The following is an 18,404-nucleotide window of genomic DNA, read 5'->3' as shown; positions in this document are numbered from 1 at the left end:
TACAGTATCCAACTCCATAGGACATCATTCACAACAATTTACATATATTTATGATTTAGTCTTCCAACAATTTTAAAAGTAAATCCAATTATTATTTTTTGATGGAGAATTTGGGGCATTGAGAAATACAGTTACAAGTAATGGTATGTTAATCTGGGGGCTTCAGACATGAGCCCTTCCATTTGAGAGTGGTGGGAATGTACTCAGAGGGAGTCAGGAAGCTCACAGCTTTCCTTCACTGGGTAACTAATGCTGGCAAGTTCTAGGGGTTCACTTCTCCATGGAACTCTGCAGTCCTGAAAAAGAGTACAGTGACACTGCAGAGAAAAGCCTTTTCTCCTCAATCCCAACTTGATCTCTTTCCTTTTACTCTGTCAGTCCAACAACATAATGCCTGAAAGCTTAGAAAGATTTGGCAGGCTGCAAGCTTTACATTTATTTATTTATTTATTTTAAAAAAATCAATCAGTTATAACTGGACCACCTCCTCCAATCACATATTGATTTCTGTGTGATATTTATACTGTCTCTGGACAAAAGAAGAGAGAGAGAGAGAGAGAGAGAGAGAGAGAGAGAGGGAGAGACTCCTAGTTCTATCTGAAAGAGAAAGAAAGAGAGAGAGAAGAGGAAAGGAGAGGAGATTGAATATAGAGGAGAATTTTATTTGAAGAGGATTAATTGACTTTCAAACATATTCTCTCCAAGTAGTCACTGACAATTTACAGACAAATTTTATTTTCTCAATGGCCCTGAGAGGAGAGGAGAGAAGAGGAAAAGAGAGGAAAAGGGAAGGGAAGGGAAGGAAGAAAAGAGAAAGAGGGAGGGAGGGAAGGAAATTATGTCCTTGTTTGTTCACAGAGCATCAATGTCTGGTCCTCTGTGGTTCCAATCAATTTATTGGCAATTTGAACAATGTCAACTGAAATCTTCAAATTGTTGAAGACATTTCCATGTGAAAATATGAAAGGCAGGGTTGATTTCCAGAAAGTTGATTTCAAAGCCCATACACTGGTTTACTTCTGTATTTGCTCTTAGTCTTTTTGTGGCAGGTTTTTCAATGGCCTGTTTCAAATACCAGAGTTATAGATCTTTTTGAGCAATTTCTTTCAGATAAAGCATCTTAATGAGCACTTCTCACAGATAAAATATTTCCAGTTGTTACAGTTATCTGACAAAAGGACGTTGTCTTTGAGGAATCTGCAGAGCTGGTTGGTTGACTGGGGTCTCTTTGTTGGTAACCTGGAAAGGCAAGTCAGCATATCTGAGGTTAGATGGGAGTGTGACAAGGATGCTTTTGAGGTTAGCACATGAGAGAGGCCTTTTTGTTTTAATATGGCACCCTCCTGTGGTGGTTTTATACTCCTCCTTCAACAGCAGCAGTTTTGTCTCCATAAAAATATGTTAATGTAATTTTAACAGTTTATGAAGAAAAGGAAGCCATGTATACACAAAGATAGGCAGTAGGTAGTATATGTCTCCTGACTCTTAATTCTCAAGGTAGTAGGGTACTTGATTCTGCTCACCAGTCTCTCTAGTTCTATCTGAAAAGTTCAATATGATAATTGCTTAATAATTATTACAATGTTTCCCTTATTGCTCTCTAAACATTAAGTGATACAGAGAAAATGTACTTGATAATTATGTTATATTGCTCATTTAGACACTCATATTTTGATTTATTTTCTGTAGGATAATGTTTGGAGGGCTGAGAAGAAGATTTAGAAGCTGTGAAACTACCTCTTCATGACATTAGCTTTAATTTCAATCAGGAGCCTGTGATATTGAAATGTTAATATGTCTCCTGAAGGGCATCCAGTGTGCACAATAAAATTAACCTTTGAATTGCCTCATCTTTCTAATTATTCTCACAACATTTTCCTCTGAGACTTACAGGTCAGGGGAAGGAGAGGAGCCATCTTGCCAAAGCAAAGGTGCCTGAAGTCCATCCTGAGATATTTCCACCCAGTACGCATAGCCTGCTTTGAGCTTCTGCAAGTTTTTGGTGATAAAAACCTATGAGAGAAGATCTGAACATGAACCAAGAAAAAAATAAACCACGAATAAAACTATCATGAAGTATGAATTCTGACATTTTGCCTAGCTGGAAATAAATGGTAACTTTAGTGCTGAAGAAAAAGAGAGGGGGTTATTTAAAAAAAACAAAATGAAACAAAAAAAGTGGGGATACATCTTACAGATTTTTCTTCTGTTTCTGTATGACCAATGTAGTATTAAAGACAATGGGAAAAAGGCATTTGATATTAAAGTAATTTTAATGAATGGATTCAGAGTCTGACAATAGATGTCAACAAAAAAAAAAAAAAAGAGAAGGAAGGGGGTAGGTTATACTGACCCCTCATAAGCAGACGTAAAAAGATTTTTTATATCATATGACACGTGGATCACTCTTTCCTAGTATACTTCAATATTACCAATAGTTTAGGAGATTCCAGAAGCAATGTAACTGCAAATATATTTTGTTAAAAAACATTTATAACTTTCATCATCAAATTTACACAGAAAATAATTTTGTATACCCATAATTATAATAGTTCAAGCCTTCCTAGCTTACCATATATCATTAACACATTGTTTTCTCACTATTCTTGTAGAAATGAGCTTCAACTAATTACTGAATATAGTCAGAATACGTTTTTAATGTAGTAAAAGATATGTTGTAATTATGCATTCTGTTTCATATATATTTATGTGTAGAATGATTTTAGAGAAATATCTTGTTCACTTGTTAAAATATTACTGAACTATGTTTAATACCAATTTAACATTTCATTTACCAAATACTTGGTTTTATTAGACCTATTCATTTCATGACATCACCTCAGTTTTTTATACTTCTGGTTTTCCAGATTATTCTATTTCTCTATAGCATGGAAAAATACATTGGAAAATATATGCAATAATCATGTATGTGTATGTTGAAGTGGGCTACATGTCAAGGAAGACTGTTTTTCTTATGGTCTAGTCTTTTCCTTTTCTTTTTCATTAACCAAGGATATAGAACTAATATACTCTCCTTGACTTCTGGAAAAGCAACCTGATTTTTGCTTCTCCCATTAAAAGGAAAATAAAGCATAGTAATTCCTACTTTATATCTTTTAAGTATTTATTTTTATAAATTTATTTTTATAAGTATTTATTTTTATAAATTTTATAAACTATTATAAATATTAAAGAATTCTATCTTAGGAGAATATTCTTTCTTTTAATAAGTAACATAGTATTTTCAGAGTGACATGTAACCATAAAGCTGAATTTACCATTTCTTCTTTGCTGTCTATTTGTAGAAGACTGGAGCCCTCTTTCAAACAAGCCTCTTTGCTGGCTAGCCAACTTTTCCAAATATCAGAGACATAGTAACAACTCTTTCCATTCTGAATCCAGTTGTCGGAACAAGGACTGCAGTTACAGGCTTTGAATAGAAACATTTCACATTATTGTCACCATTGTAAAAATTAGTAGAATATCTCCCCAGACTAACCCTCTGTCACCTCCAGGAAACTAAACACTATAACCATGTGCAACACTTAGCCATTCCCATGTGTAGCACTTAGCAATTCCAGTTTTTCTGATACTGAAAACCGTAAGATTTATATAATACTTTTGACCTACAATAGGTCTCTAAGAGTTGGTTTATTTAAAAGTAATTTGGAGACATTTTTACCCAAATATTTCCTCTTCTATAAAAATTGATATGATTTTCTCAGTTTTATCAATCTTTTCCTTTCTTTGAATTTACAATCTTTTCTTGTTCACTTATTATCTCAGGCCTGTTAATCTTACTGCTCAAATTTAACCTGAAGTGTACTGAATAACTAGATGAATTGAATAGTAAGCCTTGAGTTCATGTTCAGATTCTGAGAATTAAGCAAGAAATATTTCATGTCTAGCAGACAGAACAAACAGTACAACTTCAGGAATGATTTGAAAACATGTAGGTGAAGAAAATGGAAGAAGGATGTAAATGAACAGTTTGCTTATTTTAGGACTTCGACGTAACTAAAAGGTAAGCATTAGTATTCAATGTTTGAAGGAATTTGTTTTAAGGAAGAATGTAATCACAAAAAGAAGATCAACTGCATAAAGTAGAACAAAGAGCAAAAATTTGACCAAGAGATCTGGCACAGTTTTACAGGAGAAAAGATACTTAAACTTCCAGAACTGTTGTTTAGCTGCATTTTCTTTTTGAAAACTTAGTGTTTTCCCTATACTATTGGAGTAGATAAGAGTAAAAAGCATCAAAATCATGTCCCCCTACTATAAAATTCTGAAGAACAATTTTGCAGAGAATAAAATATATCATTGTTTTTTTCTGAGGAGTTAGTGCATGCATTTGGATTTCTACTGAAAACAACTGATCTTATATCAATTACCCAAACTGAAAGAGTTTTGCATCAAGGTTTGACAATATTTCATCTGAAGGTCATGGTTTCTCTTCCATTGCGTAAAGTTCAACAATGCTCTTTCCTGGTGGATGAGTTTTTCTTGCTGCTGCATTGAGATGGTAGATACCTGGAAAACTACAGACAAGAATACTCATTCCTACCAAAATACTGACATTTTATAACCAAGTAATCCTTCAACACAGACTAAAGAAAGCTCTAAATTACTGATAAGTTTTGAGACTTGAATATGCATTATTTTAGATTTTTGAAAAATTTAAAATTTATATTTTTCAAGAATCAAATGTTAAAATTAGCTAGACACACAAAGATTAAGTATACCATGTTTTCTCTCATATGTAGGAATGAACAAAAATGACAAGAAAATAGAAGATGGATTATTGAAGAAGTGGAGGAATAGGGTAAAATGGAACAGAAGGAAGGAAAAGAAAGAATAGTAGGGAGAGTGCATATAATCAAAGCATAATATGTGTACTCATGGAAATGCCACAGTGAAACCCATTAATTACTACGCTTACTATGATTAAGTAATTACTATAAAAAGAATCAAATGTTTCAAGGGATGCAGAGCAAAATGCCATATTGGTATCCATGGTTTTTTTTCAAACTACCCAGTTTCACTAAGAGCAGATGAGTTTATAAATTTCTTCTTTATTTTTCCGAAGACATTTTTAATTTGACAAACCAATGAATATAAAATACTCTTCTCCCCTTTATACAAACGGTGACAATCTATTACATGATGCTGTACCTTTTATTACTTTAAATATATATTTTTAAAATTTATTTATTTTAATTAGGTACATATACATATGACAACAGAATGCATTTTGATTCATTGTACACAATTGCAGCACAACTTTTCATTTCTTTGTACATGATGTAGCAGCATTGCACTATATGTGCACTCATATATGTACCTAAGGTAAGAACTTATATACTTTGGTTCTAGTTCTATAATGACACATCAAGAACTTTCTGTTACTCTTTCATCATACCTGTAAGATTCCATCATGTGAATGTCCCATATTTTTCTATTGCCTTTTAGGTGATTTGTAATTTTTCTTGTATGGCAAAAAGCATTATTGCATAAAGAATCTTAGTCTTACATCACTTTACATGTGCAAGTGTATTTTTAAGATAAGGTCAAAATTTGTGGACATTTAAATTGTATTAGATATTTCCAAACTACCATCCATATTATGAATTTACACATGTATAGTATAGAAATATGTAAATGTGCAATTATCTTTTTATGTTTTAAGTTAAAGTTCTTTTTACATGCATAAAGTCAGATGTATTTTCCTTTGTATGAAATGTATGATTATATCCTTTGTGATTTTCTTCCTGTTGAGTTTCTAGTCTTTTATTTTTTTTATTGTGCTCTGAGAAATAGTTCCAGCAAGCCCCAAATCAGCCTGAGCAGTGTTTTATAAGTTCACAATGCCACTGACCTTCAGAAAAGGCATGAGACATAGTGATTAATAGTGTACTTTTATAACCAAGAGTCCAGGAATTAGGGGACCAGATTATACTATCTTGTCAGCATTGTTTATTGATGACAGTATAATATGTGATTTGTCCTTGGTTATAATGAGACCATGAGAGAATTGTGGTGCTGAGCCAGGTTACTTAGCCTCAGCAAAGTTTTGCCTTTGTGATCAGCAAAATATAATAATCCCCAAGTGAGGCTCCATTTTGAGCTCCTTAGGACCAACATACCCTATATTCATGTCAGTGATTTCAGATCCAGGAGAGAACCTGTGTCCTCAGAGGACACTTTCAGAGTCAGGAAAAGGTGCCATCTCTTCAGGATCCTTCTGATGAGACAGACTTTGGCTAATATATATGTTTACTTTTGTGATGTTGTTAAGTTGTGTCCTTACCTTATAATAAACTAGATTTATAAACGCTCTCATTCTGAGTCAGGCGAGTCTCTTTTAACAACCAACCCTGTTATCTGATACTGTGTGCACAAACATGATGTGGAGGCAGATTTTGTATGATATGAGCTACAGTTATGTGTTTCTAGTTTGCATTTTGGGTTTGTGGTAGTTTATGCCACATAGATTCAGTATTTTTGAGTAATTTTTAGTAAAAGAGTTTTATATGTGAGATTATACTTCTATATTTTAATTTATATTTTGATGTATGTGGAATTTATTTGGTTGTAAATTGTAAGGTATAACTTCAATGTTTCCCCCAGGTATCTACAGAGTAGTCTTAGTCATTTGTTGAATATCTTCCACCCCCATAACTCTTCTAGTTTCTGCATTTAAATCACTGTAAATATCTAATAAACTACTCGGATTTAGTTTTGTTTTAATTATATTCAACTCATCTATTTATTTATTTATTCATATGTCAGCATGTCAGGACCTTAATTATTTTAACTTTTTAATTTGTTTTAGTATCTGATACTTCAATACTGTATTAGTATTTTTCCACTTACTATTCTGACTAGCTTACTAAGCCCATTTCTTTAAAAAAAATCACTTTATAAAGTAGCTACCTATTCCTATTACAGTAAACACTTCTCTTAACATGCATTGAGTATTTATCTTATTTGGTTGTAATAGAATTTCTTGAACTTGTAGCTTAATGTTTTTAATCAATTTTGGAAAATTTTTATTCAAAAGCCTTATAATAGTACTTTTGTCCAACACTTCCTTTTCCACTTTTGGCTCTACTATAACACATATTCTAGTGTTTCTTGTGTTTTGTGTCTCTCTTTCACTTTTGTATATTTTGCTCTTTTTTCACAACTTCTTTTTTATTCTATATATTATTTCTGCTTTATTTTCTAATCTATTAATTTGCCCCTCAGCTCAGGGGATATATTAAACTTTTTTGCAGGGGAAGGGGCCAATGTTAGAGCAGATCATTGCTGTTGAAATTGTTAATGTATTATTAAGGTATGATTGAACATTTGATACTTTTTCATGCATATATTCCTGCAACAGACTATCTTTACAATGGAAATAATGAACTTAACTATCACATAAAAGTTTCATCTTTATAACTCAAATTTTATTTTGAGGCAATTGTGAATTCATATGCAGCTACAAAAAATAATAAAAATTTCAGGTACCCCTTGTCCACTTTCCACAAAAGAGTAACATCTTGCAAAATTATAGGTCAATGACAATACCAGGATATAGAAATAGATACATTCAAGATGCACAGCTTCTCCATCACCATGTATGGCCATCATATTTCCTTTTATAAATAAGCATACACATTTCACTCTTGCCCCATCCCTCCCAACACTAATCTATGTTCTAGTTTATAGTTTTGCCATTTCAGTGATGTCATAAGTGGGATCTTACAGTATGTAGCACTTTGTAATTGGCCTTTTCCATTCACAATAATTTCTTGGTGATTCACTGCATTGTTGTATAAGTAAATAGATAATTCATTTTTTGTTGTTGATATGGATTACCACATCTGTTTAACCATTTGCCTATTAAAGAAGATCTGTGTAGTTTTCTGGCTTGGCTCATTTCAAATAAAGGTGCTGTACACCTGCCTGTACAGCTTTTAGTAAATATAAGCTTTCATTTCTCTGAGGGAAATGCTCAGGAGTGCAATTGCTATGTTCTGTTGGGGTAATAAGTTTAGATTTTTAAAAGAAATTACTGTGAGATTTTCCAGAGTGATTGTTCCATTTTACTGAAGTAAGTCAGCTTCTCTTTTACTCTCATGAGCACTTGATGTTGTGATTACTTTTTATTTTTAGCTCTCTGAAAGGTATATAGTGATATCTCACTGTGGCTTTAATTGCCTTTCCTGAATGTTAATCACATTGTTTGTCTTTTCTTATGCTTACTTAATATCTGTATATCTTCTTTGAAGAAATGTATTTTGATTTGTTTTTTATTTTCTAGTTGAGTAGTTTGATCTTTCACTGTTGAGTTTGAAAGTTTTTATATTCTTTTTATATTCTAGTCCATTATTGGATGTGAGATTTGCAAGTATTTAGTTCATCTGTAAATGGTTTTTAATAGTGTCTTTTGTAAGGAAAACATTTTTAATATTGAGGAACATGCAGCTTACCAGTGTTTTCTTTTTATTAATTATTCTTTTGATGTCAATTCCAGGATCTCTGCATACCCTTAGACACTGAAAAAATTTTCTCCATATTTTCTAAGAGTTTTATAGTGTTATGCTTTATAGTTGATACTGTGACACATTTTGAGTTGATTTTTGATATTTGTATAAGATGTGAGACTTAGACTTTTTTGCCAATAAATATACAATTTATACATCGGTATTTGTTGAAAATGTTATTCTGCTTCATAGAGTTGATTTAATATCTATATAAAAAATCAGCTGAGCATATTTGTGTGACACTATTACCAGGTTCTCTTGTATTTTATTGCTATATTGTTCAGTAATACACATAGCCCTCATTAATACTGCTATATGATATGTTTCAAAATCAGGTAGATTGTTTCCTCCCTCATTATTCTTGCTTTAACTACTCTAGTTTTTTTGATGCTGCATATGAACTTTAGAATCACATTATCTACATCCACAAGAAATCTTGCTCATATCTTGAAAAGAATTGCACGAAACCTGCATATTCAGCAACTCAGGAGGCTGAGGCAGGAGGGTTGCAAGTTTCAGGCCAGCCTCAGCACTTTAGTGAAGCCCTGACCAACTTAGTGACATCCTGTCTCAAAATAAAAAATAAAAAAGACTGGGGATGAGGCTCAGTGATTAAGCACCCTGGATTCACTCTCTAGTTCCTCAAATAAAACAAAACAGTAACAACAACCCTCCCTCCAAAAGAAGGAGGCTCCAGAAAAACCATAAAAAAGAATTTGTAATAGTGAACATACAAATAAAAACTATTGAATATGCAGGAAAATGTCACACTTGAATATTAGAGATATATAATTTATACATCAGTATTTATTGAAAAGTTTTTTGTTTTTTTTTTTTTGGCTTGTGTATGTGATTGTTATTTCCCCCAGGGGGAGCAGTAATCTGCATCTGAATTTGAGCAAAACTGACATTTTTCCTGTGTTGAATCTTACAATTCATGAACATGGCCTGTATTTCCACTTAGGTTTTTTATTTCTTTCATCTAGTAGTTTTTAGCATATACATTCTGAACATGTTTTGTTAAGCATTTCATTGTTTGGAGTAAATACAATTAGTACTACATTTTTAATTTTGATGTTCATGTTCATTACTAAAGTATAAATATAAAATTGATTTTTGTGTATTTCCTTTGTATTCTGACTTTGCTAAATGAACTTGTTAGTTCTGAGTAGAAGATCTGTGCCAGCGCCATTTACTCTGTAGAGATAGTTTAATAGAGAGCTACAGAATTAGCTTCAAATAAGCTCATGACATATTAATAATTACTAACTGGCAGTCATTAAGTGCCTATGTTGTTAAATAGGAGAGAGAATGTCAATCTCTTAGTAAATTAATTAGTTAATTAATTGGTAAATTACTAATTAATTGGCAATCATTAATAAATTAAAAATAATAAACTATACATGTCAGCCAAATCTAAAGGAGTAAAACTCAGATCTTCTAGAGAAAAATAGGGGAAAAAGGAAGAAAGTGAATAGAACTGTAAAATGATTTCTATTTTTTAACAAGAAAAAGGAGGTAAACAAGATCAAAAAAGGAGCCTGATAAAGATAGGCTGATCTTGTAATAAATGAATTGGCCAAACTCTACTCTTCCTAGCTGCCATTTAGGTTCATGAATTATTAGAAAAATGAAAACAAAGTAAATATTATTTAAGATTGGCCCACTTAAGATCTAGTTAACTCTGCCTTTTGGGGAAACAAGGACACAATTTGGCTGTGCTCCTAATAGTGAATATTATCATGAAGGGGAAGATTATAATTTGTAGAATAAAGCAACTTGCATCATCATTACTTTGCTCATCTCCCCCTTACTGGCCAAGGCAGGACACACAATAGGACATTAAATCACATATTTCACATTCTGATTTGTTTTACTCACCAACATTGCTGCTAAAAAGAAAATATTGGAAATCAATAACCAGGAACTAGAGAAAGCAGGAGTTCATGCCCTGCTTCTCTGTGGATCAAGAAACTCTGGCTCAGCTGATTGGATTGTTTTTTCTCTTATCAAAGTTTGGACCTAACCAGAGTGGGGGAATAGGACAATGGTGTTCTTTATTTTATCTTGTTAGCTATTTGGCAAACTTAGTAAAATGTAATAATTTAATTTTTAGGAACTTGAAATATAAGATGCTTTTTTTTTAGATTAGCTGTATTTTAGAAGTGATTGTTGCTCTGTTTATTACTCTCTGATTAGCTTGTACTATACAAAACTATTAAAACTGGAGAAAGGGAAATGAGACTTCTCTTTTTTATCCTAAATGGGAAGCAAAATACTTCACCTTTATTGGTGTTGAGGTTGGAATTAATTTCCAACAAGTAAGGTTACCATTGTAATTACCTGGGGAAGCATAACAAAATACTTCTAAAATACCCCAAATAAAAATATGTGCTGTACAATGTACAGTAAATCTAGCTAAGAATATATGAGAAGACCCAGGAAAATCCTAAGGTTGATAACAACAAAAAAATAAATGAAAGCTACTACATTTGGACAAAATTCAAAGGAAAAAGCATTACATCTGTGTAATACTTATTTACAGCTATAAGATAAAACAAAAAATCTTTTAGTTGTAAGAATTTTCCAGAAATTACTGCTAGTCCTAAACATATTAGAGTCTAGCTAGTGTCTCATTATTTTTATCAAAGTAACTTTATTTTTTTTCAAAATATTTTTGTCTAAAGATATAAAGAAAAATTGGCATATCCTACATTCATAGGATTAAAATATTTTTAAAAAACACAAGCAAGTATAACTGACATAGCTTATTATCATCATCATTATCATCATCTATCATACTTATATACTCTATTGTTATTTTGTGTAAATTCAAGAAAATATTCTTTTAAAATCAAATTATAGCATAATATACAGTATTTTGAATGTTGCTCTTTTTTTAACCTAATAGTGTACCATGGAGATATTTCTATAGCAGTGCATAAAAAGATTGCTTCTCTCTCTCTCTCTCTCTCTCTCTCTCTCTCTCTCTCTCTCTTCCTCCCCTTCATGGTACTCTATTGTATAGATGAAATATTAGTTATTTAAATGGTCTCTTATTGATGTACCATTTGGATTTTTCCATTTTTAAAAATTTCCTACTGCTGTGTGTGCAAGTTTATCTATAAGAGAAATTTATAATGTGGTATTATTAGGACAAAATTAATTAGTATCATTTACAATAACTAACAGTTCTTAGAAATATGATTGTCATAGTTTATCTAAACACATCTCATGCACTAGACAGAGATTAAGACAAAATTATATATATACTGACATCAAGTATTATTGAAGACATTTAAAATGTCCAATGTACTTTTATAGACATATATGATTTTTTATCATCTGATTATTGTAGTTGAACACTCTAGATTTTATTTTTATATATAACCAAATTTTATATTCCATTCACTTGACAATATTGCTATAAGGTGTTATCTATTCAGTTAATTTTGCTCTTAATCAGATACAGCTTTTTAAATTTTTAAGTTTCTTTTATTCCCTTAATATTTATAAAAGAGACATTGAAATTTATTTTATAGAATTAATATTTAAACTACATCTGCAATGAGTTCAATATGGATTTTTGTGTTGTAAAGTTAGAAAAGAGGTTGGAGATATTTCATTAAACATCCCAAGTTTTGAAAGGGACCAAATTATATTTTATGCTTGTATGGTTATGTCAAAATGTACTACAATATTAAGTATAACTATAATAAACTAATAAAAAATAATATAAAGGTCCTCAGTTTTTACTGAAGAATATCAAGATGTTTACTGACTTACCATTAGTTCTATTTAAATGAATTTTTCTAGTGTGTTTGATAAACAGATATTTAACATACAAGCATCTTAATAGATGGACTGGAATTTACTTAAAATATTGAAAACAAAACAGAAGGAGGGTAGATGGAAAAGGGAAGCTTCCTGGAATTTCCAACATTTGTGTTGGGCTGCGTTATTTCATCTGAGGAGATACACAGGGTAACAAGAATGATTTGAGTTTTAGAATATTTCTCTAAGAATCATTAGAAAATTAATCTTCTAGCACTATGTGAGCAAGATCAAGCTTGTCAAAGAAAATCTAACACTTTCCTTTAGCCTTCTCAGAGCTCACTGTACTTCCTGTTCAGCAGATGCCTCTGATAGAGAAATGATTTGCCAAGGTCATCACAAAAATTATCCAAATATAACCTCCATCACTATCTTTCTAAGCATATTTTTTCAGTGCTAGCAGAAGCCATATTAGAGGTTCTTAGTTTTTTTATGGATTTGGAAACTCCATAATTGTTCTATTTTATAAAAATTTCATTTGCTAGACATGGAAACATTTCTTTAATATGAATAAAAGGAATAAACCAGTGTGCTTAAGTATGGCTCAAATATAGCTCTTAGCTTTGCTTTAAACATTTGAAATTGTACCTTGCTTAATGTGCAGTGAAACACATTAAAATAATCTGAAAAAGTCATTTGGAATAACTGTATATTAGAAGAATATATCTGAAATCTTTCAATCCTTTGGCATGCTAATGTGACTCACAAATAGAATCAGAATAATAGTAATGAGAGGGAGATTGTAGCTCAGTAGTAGAGTGTGACTAGTGTATGTACAAGACCCTGGGTTTGATCCCTTGCACCATGAAATAAATAAAAGAAAGAAAGATGAAAGAAAAAAGAAAGAAACAAAGAGTAAGAAACTATTCTCATTGTTTTTTTCTCAAGGAAATATATAAGATTAGATTTGAGTTAAATAAGATGTAAGCCATCATTGATGTTTATCAGTAATATCCAAGTGCACATAGATACATAATAAATAATTATCCTATAATTTAAATCAGAAAACCTTTATTTATATCATTTAGACACATTCAAATAGTTTTTAACTGGTTTTTCATTCACTTGGAAATCATGAAGTTTTTATGTAATGACATACATATAATTATATGAACGTATAATTTATAACTTATATATGTCAATAGATTTTTTAAAAATATTCTTTTGTACTTACATTTGATGCCCAAGAAAATGGATGTTGTTAACAAGCCTATGCAGAAAATCCATGAAATCACCATCACAACACAGCATGTTCCTTACATGAAATTGGGACAATGAAATTGAATTAGAGAAAGTACCAGAAAGGGATGGGTCAGAGATAAGATGAGGCTGAGCAAAAGAAGGAATTTATACTGGGCGTTCTCACTGGAAAATTATGAAGGCCTGGAATTTTTATTATGTGTAATAGGAAAACGAAAGCCTTTTTAAAAACTTTTTGAAATGAAAGTGATAATTTGGAATGCATCTGATTTGGAAACTATCAAATAGATTTAATAGTATACCTCTCGGTCTTTATGCATAGTATCACAACCTTACTAATTAATTACATGTTTTCTTTTTCAACAATCTTTAGGAATTGTCACAAGCCAAGGAGCTGCCTTGAATTTTTGAGAGCAAGAATGCAGTTGTATCTCCCGTACCTCTTTTAAGTATCACTTAAATATGACTGATTAAAATATATTTCTTTATTAGTTATATAATTTTGGATAAAGAATAAATTTCCAGCTAATTTTATAATTCTTAGGAAGGAAAATTTAAGAATTTGTGATTTATTATATTAACACTACTCAAAGAAAAATAAATAGAATTTATCTTTAGATAGTGTGGTAGGGTTCCTTATCCTTGGTACCTGTAAATAGTATTTTATGTGGCAATAGACACTTTGAAGATGTTACTAAATTAAGGATTTGGAATGGGAGGTTTACACTGGCTTATTTGGATTCTTATAAGCAAGAATCAGATGATCAGAGACACAAAATGTGATGAAATGATAGAAGCAAAGAAATGTTAAGGTGTTATGCTGTTGGATTTGCAGATGAAAGAAGAGAGCCTAGAGCCAAAGAAAGCAATAAATGAAAGTCTAGAAACTAGAAATGACAAGGGGATAGATTCACCTGTATAACCTTACCAACATCTTGGTTTTGGCACAGTAAAATCCATTTCAAATTTTGATCTCTAAAATTTTAAAATGATAAATTTATGTTGCTAAGTCTATGATGACTTGTTGCATCAACAGAAACACACTAATGCCAATATTAAATAAGAAGATATAACTGACTACTATAGCAGGCAGCTCCAGGATGATATTTTTTCACTTTTCCCATTTTTTATTTCTTAGTATTTATCAAATAATTTAGAGAGTGTTTGATTCAAAAATTAAAATAATTAAACTGATATAATTTATTTTACTTATTTTCTAAATCTTGAAATGCATCTTTCTTTCTTTCTCTCTTTCTTAAGAGAAAAGGAGACATACTTGTTAAGTCTCTCATTCTTTTCCTTTTTCATCTTTATTTACTCCACTTCATCTCATTTAGTATGTCAGGCATGTGAAAATATTCTAAGTAGGTTATCTCAGATTAGAAAAAATAAATCTTAGACTCATCATAGAACAAGAAACAAAGCATAAACTCAAGTCTTACCCTAAAAAATTAGAACTCATTACCTGAAAGTTTGGTGGAAGTCAGACATTTCTGAGAAGTTTCTGATGTTGGATTATCCCACTGAAGAGAGGTGTATATTTCTTCTTCGTGCATGGCTGAGAAGCTTTGAGAGGTAAAGCAGCCAGTCCATGCAGGAGGCTGATACAAACAGCTCCACTTGTGGTTAGGAGCAAGTTGGTGAATGAAGTGAAACTGTCTACTTTTTTCGCAGTAGTGGGAAAATATGTTTGGGTTTAAGGAATAGAACTGATGCATCTTCATTCGAAAGTGGAAGTTTTTGAAGTATAATTGGTAAAGAAGGAAATAAGATCATATTGAACTTGATATGGCCAATGGTAGAACATGGTTCTGCTCTGGTTTCCAAAGTGTCACAAATACAGAAGGTGATGGCCCTGGTTTAGTTTAGAAATGATATATGTGCAAACAATGTCCTTCTATTTGGCACAAGACATGAAGCAGAGAGATGGCTTAGACAATGGAGATACAAGGCAGATCACAATGGGCAAACCAGGATGTAGATCATCGCTATGTGTCCTTAAGAAAGTTAGGAAGGGATTTCATTCCTAAAATAAATTTATATGCTGTATGTTAATTTGGGTAATACTAACAGCTGTGATAAGTAAACCTCAAATATCGGTTAACACCATAAAAGTTTTTTTTTTTTTTTTTTTTTCCTCACAAAACACCTTAGCTCCAGTAATCTTGATTGGTGGACAGCTTTTCTTCCAATGGGACCTGGATTTCTGGCACATTGTGAGACATTGATCCTCTACTTCTATCCACTAGAAAGGAAAAAGAGAAAGTGGTAGATTCACACTTCTTGAAAGCCAAAACTTAGAATTAAAATGTATCACAGCCACATCTACCAAGGGCATATTCATATATGGATATAAAGGTTAGGTTTGAAAAGTATATATATATATATATATATATATATATATATATATATATATATATTTATTTATTTTTTTGCCTAGACAGCAAGCTTTCAATAGTAATTTCACTTTAGAAGGAAGGCACACATTATTTAGAGCATAGATGGCCATTTGTGTTAATCCTGTGACTATGGCATCAGTATTGAGAAATTCATTCCTTTAATCATTATTCATTTTTTAGCCACTTGTTCTTACGGCCAAAGGTCATGCCTCAGTAACTTCAGTGTTTCACTGTGTCACTGTTGTTTCAGTGTCTCACTAGATCGGTTGTTGCTCTCATAATAGGCTCCCAGAAGCAAACAAACAGCACATGTAAGGGAATTCACTAAAAGGACTAAAGTTTCTGCAAAGGTTAAGAGAAGAAAATCAGGATGGTGAGATACACACTGGGAAGCTGTTATCAGTCCTAGGCTTATGGAGGGTGTTTATTGGAACTTTGTGGTTTCCTTCTTTACCAATTACACTTCATATAGAATAAACAGACTTTGCTAAACCAAGGCCCTGAAGGGAGAGAGTCAGTGGAATCAATATTCTGCTTTTGATCATTGCCAGTGCCTCCCATTGGCTGGGGTAACTGGAAGCCAGAGGCCAAGCTTGTCTAGATAATAAGTTCATTTTTTGAGTTCAGCTTCCCAAGACACATGATGGGGCTGAGAGGGTCTCCAGGGACAAATGAAAAATATCCAGCACATTCTCTAAACATTTCATGTAATGTTTTTGTGACTTGAGATGCTAATCTGAATAAACCAGGTGACTAAAATCTATGTAACCTTTAAAATGTCCCAAGTTCTGTTTAGAGGAGAAAAAGAGGAAGAAGCCATAATCATACCAAATGTGAACTGACATGAATGACATGAACAAAGGTTCTATTAGCTATTATTCATTTCCAGTTTCTCTTCAGATTTTATTAGCACTAAGCATTGAGTTCAGAAAGACCTGATTTTATCAAATACACTGTATTCTTTGATAAATTTCTTTGGGAGGGCCATTGGTTTTCTCCAGTAAAAAATTAATATGCTTCTCATATTATATTTGATTATTTTAATCATATTTCCCATTATTTGCTGTTCATTGTGTATTGTACTATTTTAAATATCTTTCACATGAATTATTTTGATTCTTACAATAGATCCATGAAATAGGTACTACTATTAGTACAGTGTAGCTTAATTGTAAATTAAAGCACAGTGAAGTCAAATTTTCTGAAATTCACTTAGTAAGTTTCACATTTAGTGGCCTGATCATAGCATAAGTTTTATTAATGTCTGTGTTAAGCTGGTTTCATGTATAAGATGATTTAGCTGTGAGTACCAGAAAAAAAAGGAATCTTTGTAGGCATAATTCAATTAGTTTACATATTTTATTTGTGTTTTAGCTATAAATTAAGATATCATTCTTCTAAATTTGAATGTGCTATAGCTGTGTATAAATATATGCTTTTCCATATTGGAAATAAGAAACAGTAAAGTTCAGAGATATGGCTAATTTGGGAGAAGTTTTCTGAATTATTATTTCCAATTTATTTTATCTAAATAAACAATTAAAAATAATTTACCACATCCTCATCAGATAGAGAACTAACTCAAGGATATATAAAGAACTAAAAAATATTAACACCAAAAATCCCCAAATAACCCAATAAATAAATGGGCCAAGGAACTGAACAGACACTTCCCAGAAGATGATATACAATCAATAAATATTTAAAAAAATGTTCAACTTCTCTAGCAATTAGAAAAATACAAATCAAAATTACTCTAAGATGTCATCTCACTCCAGTCAGAATGGCAGCTATTAAGAATATGAACAACATAAGTGTTGGCGAGGATGTGGGGAAAAAGGCACACTCATACTTTGCTGGTGGGATTGTAAATTGGTGCAGCCAATATGGAAAGCAGTATGGAGATTCCTTGAAAAACTGGGAAGAGAACCACCATTTGACTCAGCTATCCCTCTCCTTAGTCTATACCCAAAGGACTTAAAAACAGCATACTACAGGGACACAGCCACATCAATGTTTATAGCAGCACAATTCACAATAGCTAAACTGTGGAATCAACCTAGATGCCCTTCAGTAGATGAATGGATGAAGAAAATTTGGCATATATACACAATGGACTATTACTCAGCAATAAAAGAGAATAAAATCATGCCATTTGCAGGTAAATGAATGGAGTTGGAAAATATAATGCTAAGTGAAGTTAGCTAATCCCAAAAAACCAAATGCTGAATGTTTTCTCTGATATGAGGATGCTGATCCATGATGGGGATGGCGGGGGGGGGGGGCATGAGAGGAATAGATGAACTCTAGATAGGGCAAAGGGGAGGGAGAGGTGGGGAGGGGGAATGAGGTAGGAAAGGCAGAGATGGACATCATTACCCTAATTACATATATGAAGACACGAATGCTGTGACTCTACATTGTGTACAACCAGAGATAT

At 32.1% G+C, this 18,404-nt stretch overlaps 1 protein-coding gene across 1 annotated transcript; it reads right to left on the bottom strand.

Annotated features, from left to right (window-relative positions):
* Positions 1 to 704: 704 nt before the first annotated feature.
* Clec9a (C-type lectin domain containing 9A) lies at positions 705 to 15,174 on the bottom strand. Its single transcript, XM_076852645.1, has 6 exons — positions 15,031 to 15,174; positions 13,540 to 13,620; positions 4,392 to 4,538; positions 3,279 to 3,430; positions 1,892 to 2,013; positions 705 to 1,239 (listed from the first exon to the last, which is right to left on the bottom strand). Exons 1-6 carry the CDS (start codon positions 15,119 to 15,121, stop codon positions 1,107 to 1,109), a joined length of 726 nt encoding a protein of 241 aa, XP_076708760.1. The 5' UTR covers positions 15,122 to 15,174; the 3' UTR covers positions 705 to 1,106.
* Between the last annotated feature and the right edge of the window lie 3,230 nt (positions 15,175 to 18,404).

This window comes from Callospermophilus lateralis, chromosome 4, assembly GCF_048772815.1.
Source record: "Callospermophilus lateralis isolate mCalLat2 chromosome 4, mCalLat2.hap1, whole genome shotgun sequence".
NCBI lineage: Eukaryota > Metazoa > Chordata > Mammalia > Rodentia > Sciuridae > Callospermophilus > Callospermophilus lateralis.
This window is presented reverse-complemented; position numbering and strand designations above follow the sequence as displayed.

Coding starts and splice junctions, on each gene's coding strand:
- Clec9a (XM_076852645.1), bottom strand. CDS start 15,121: ATGCACGAAGAAGAAATATACACCTCTCTTCAGTGGGATAATCCAACA. Junction 13,621..15,030: donor GACTTCCACCAAACTTTCAG/GTAATGAGTTCT, acceptor ATTTCATGTAAG/GAACATGCTGTGTTGTGATG. Junction 1,240..1,891: donor TCCTCTCCTTCCCCTGACCT/GTAAGTCTCAGA, acceptor TTGCCTTTCCAG/GTTACCAACAAAGAGACCCC.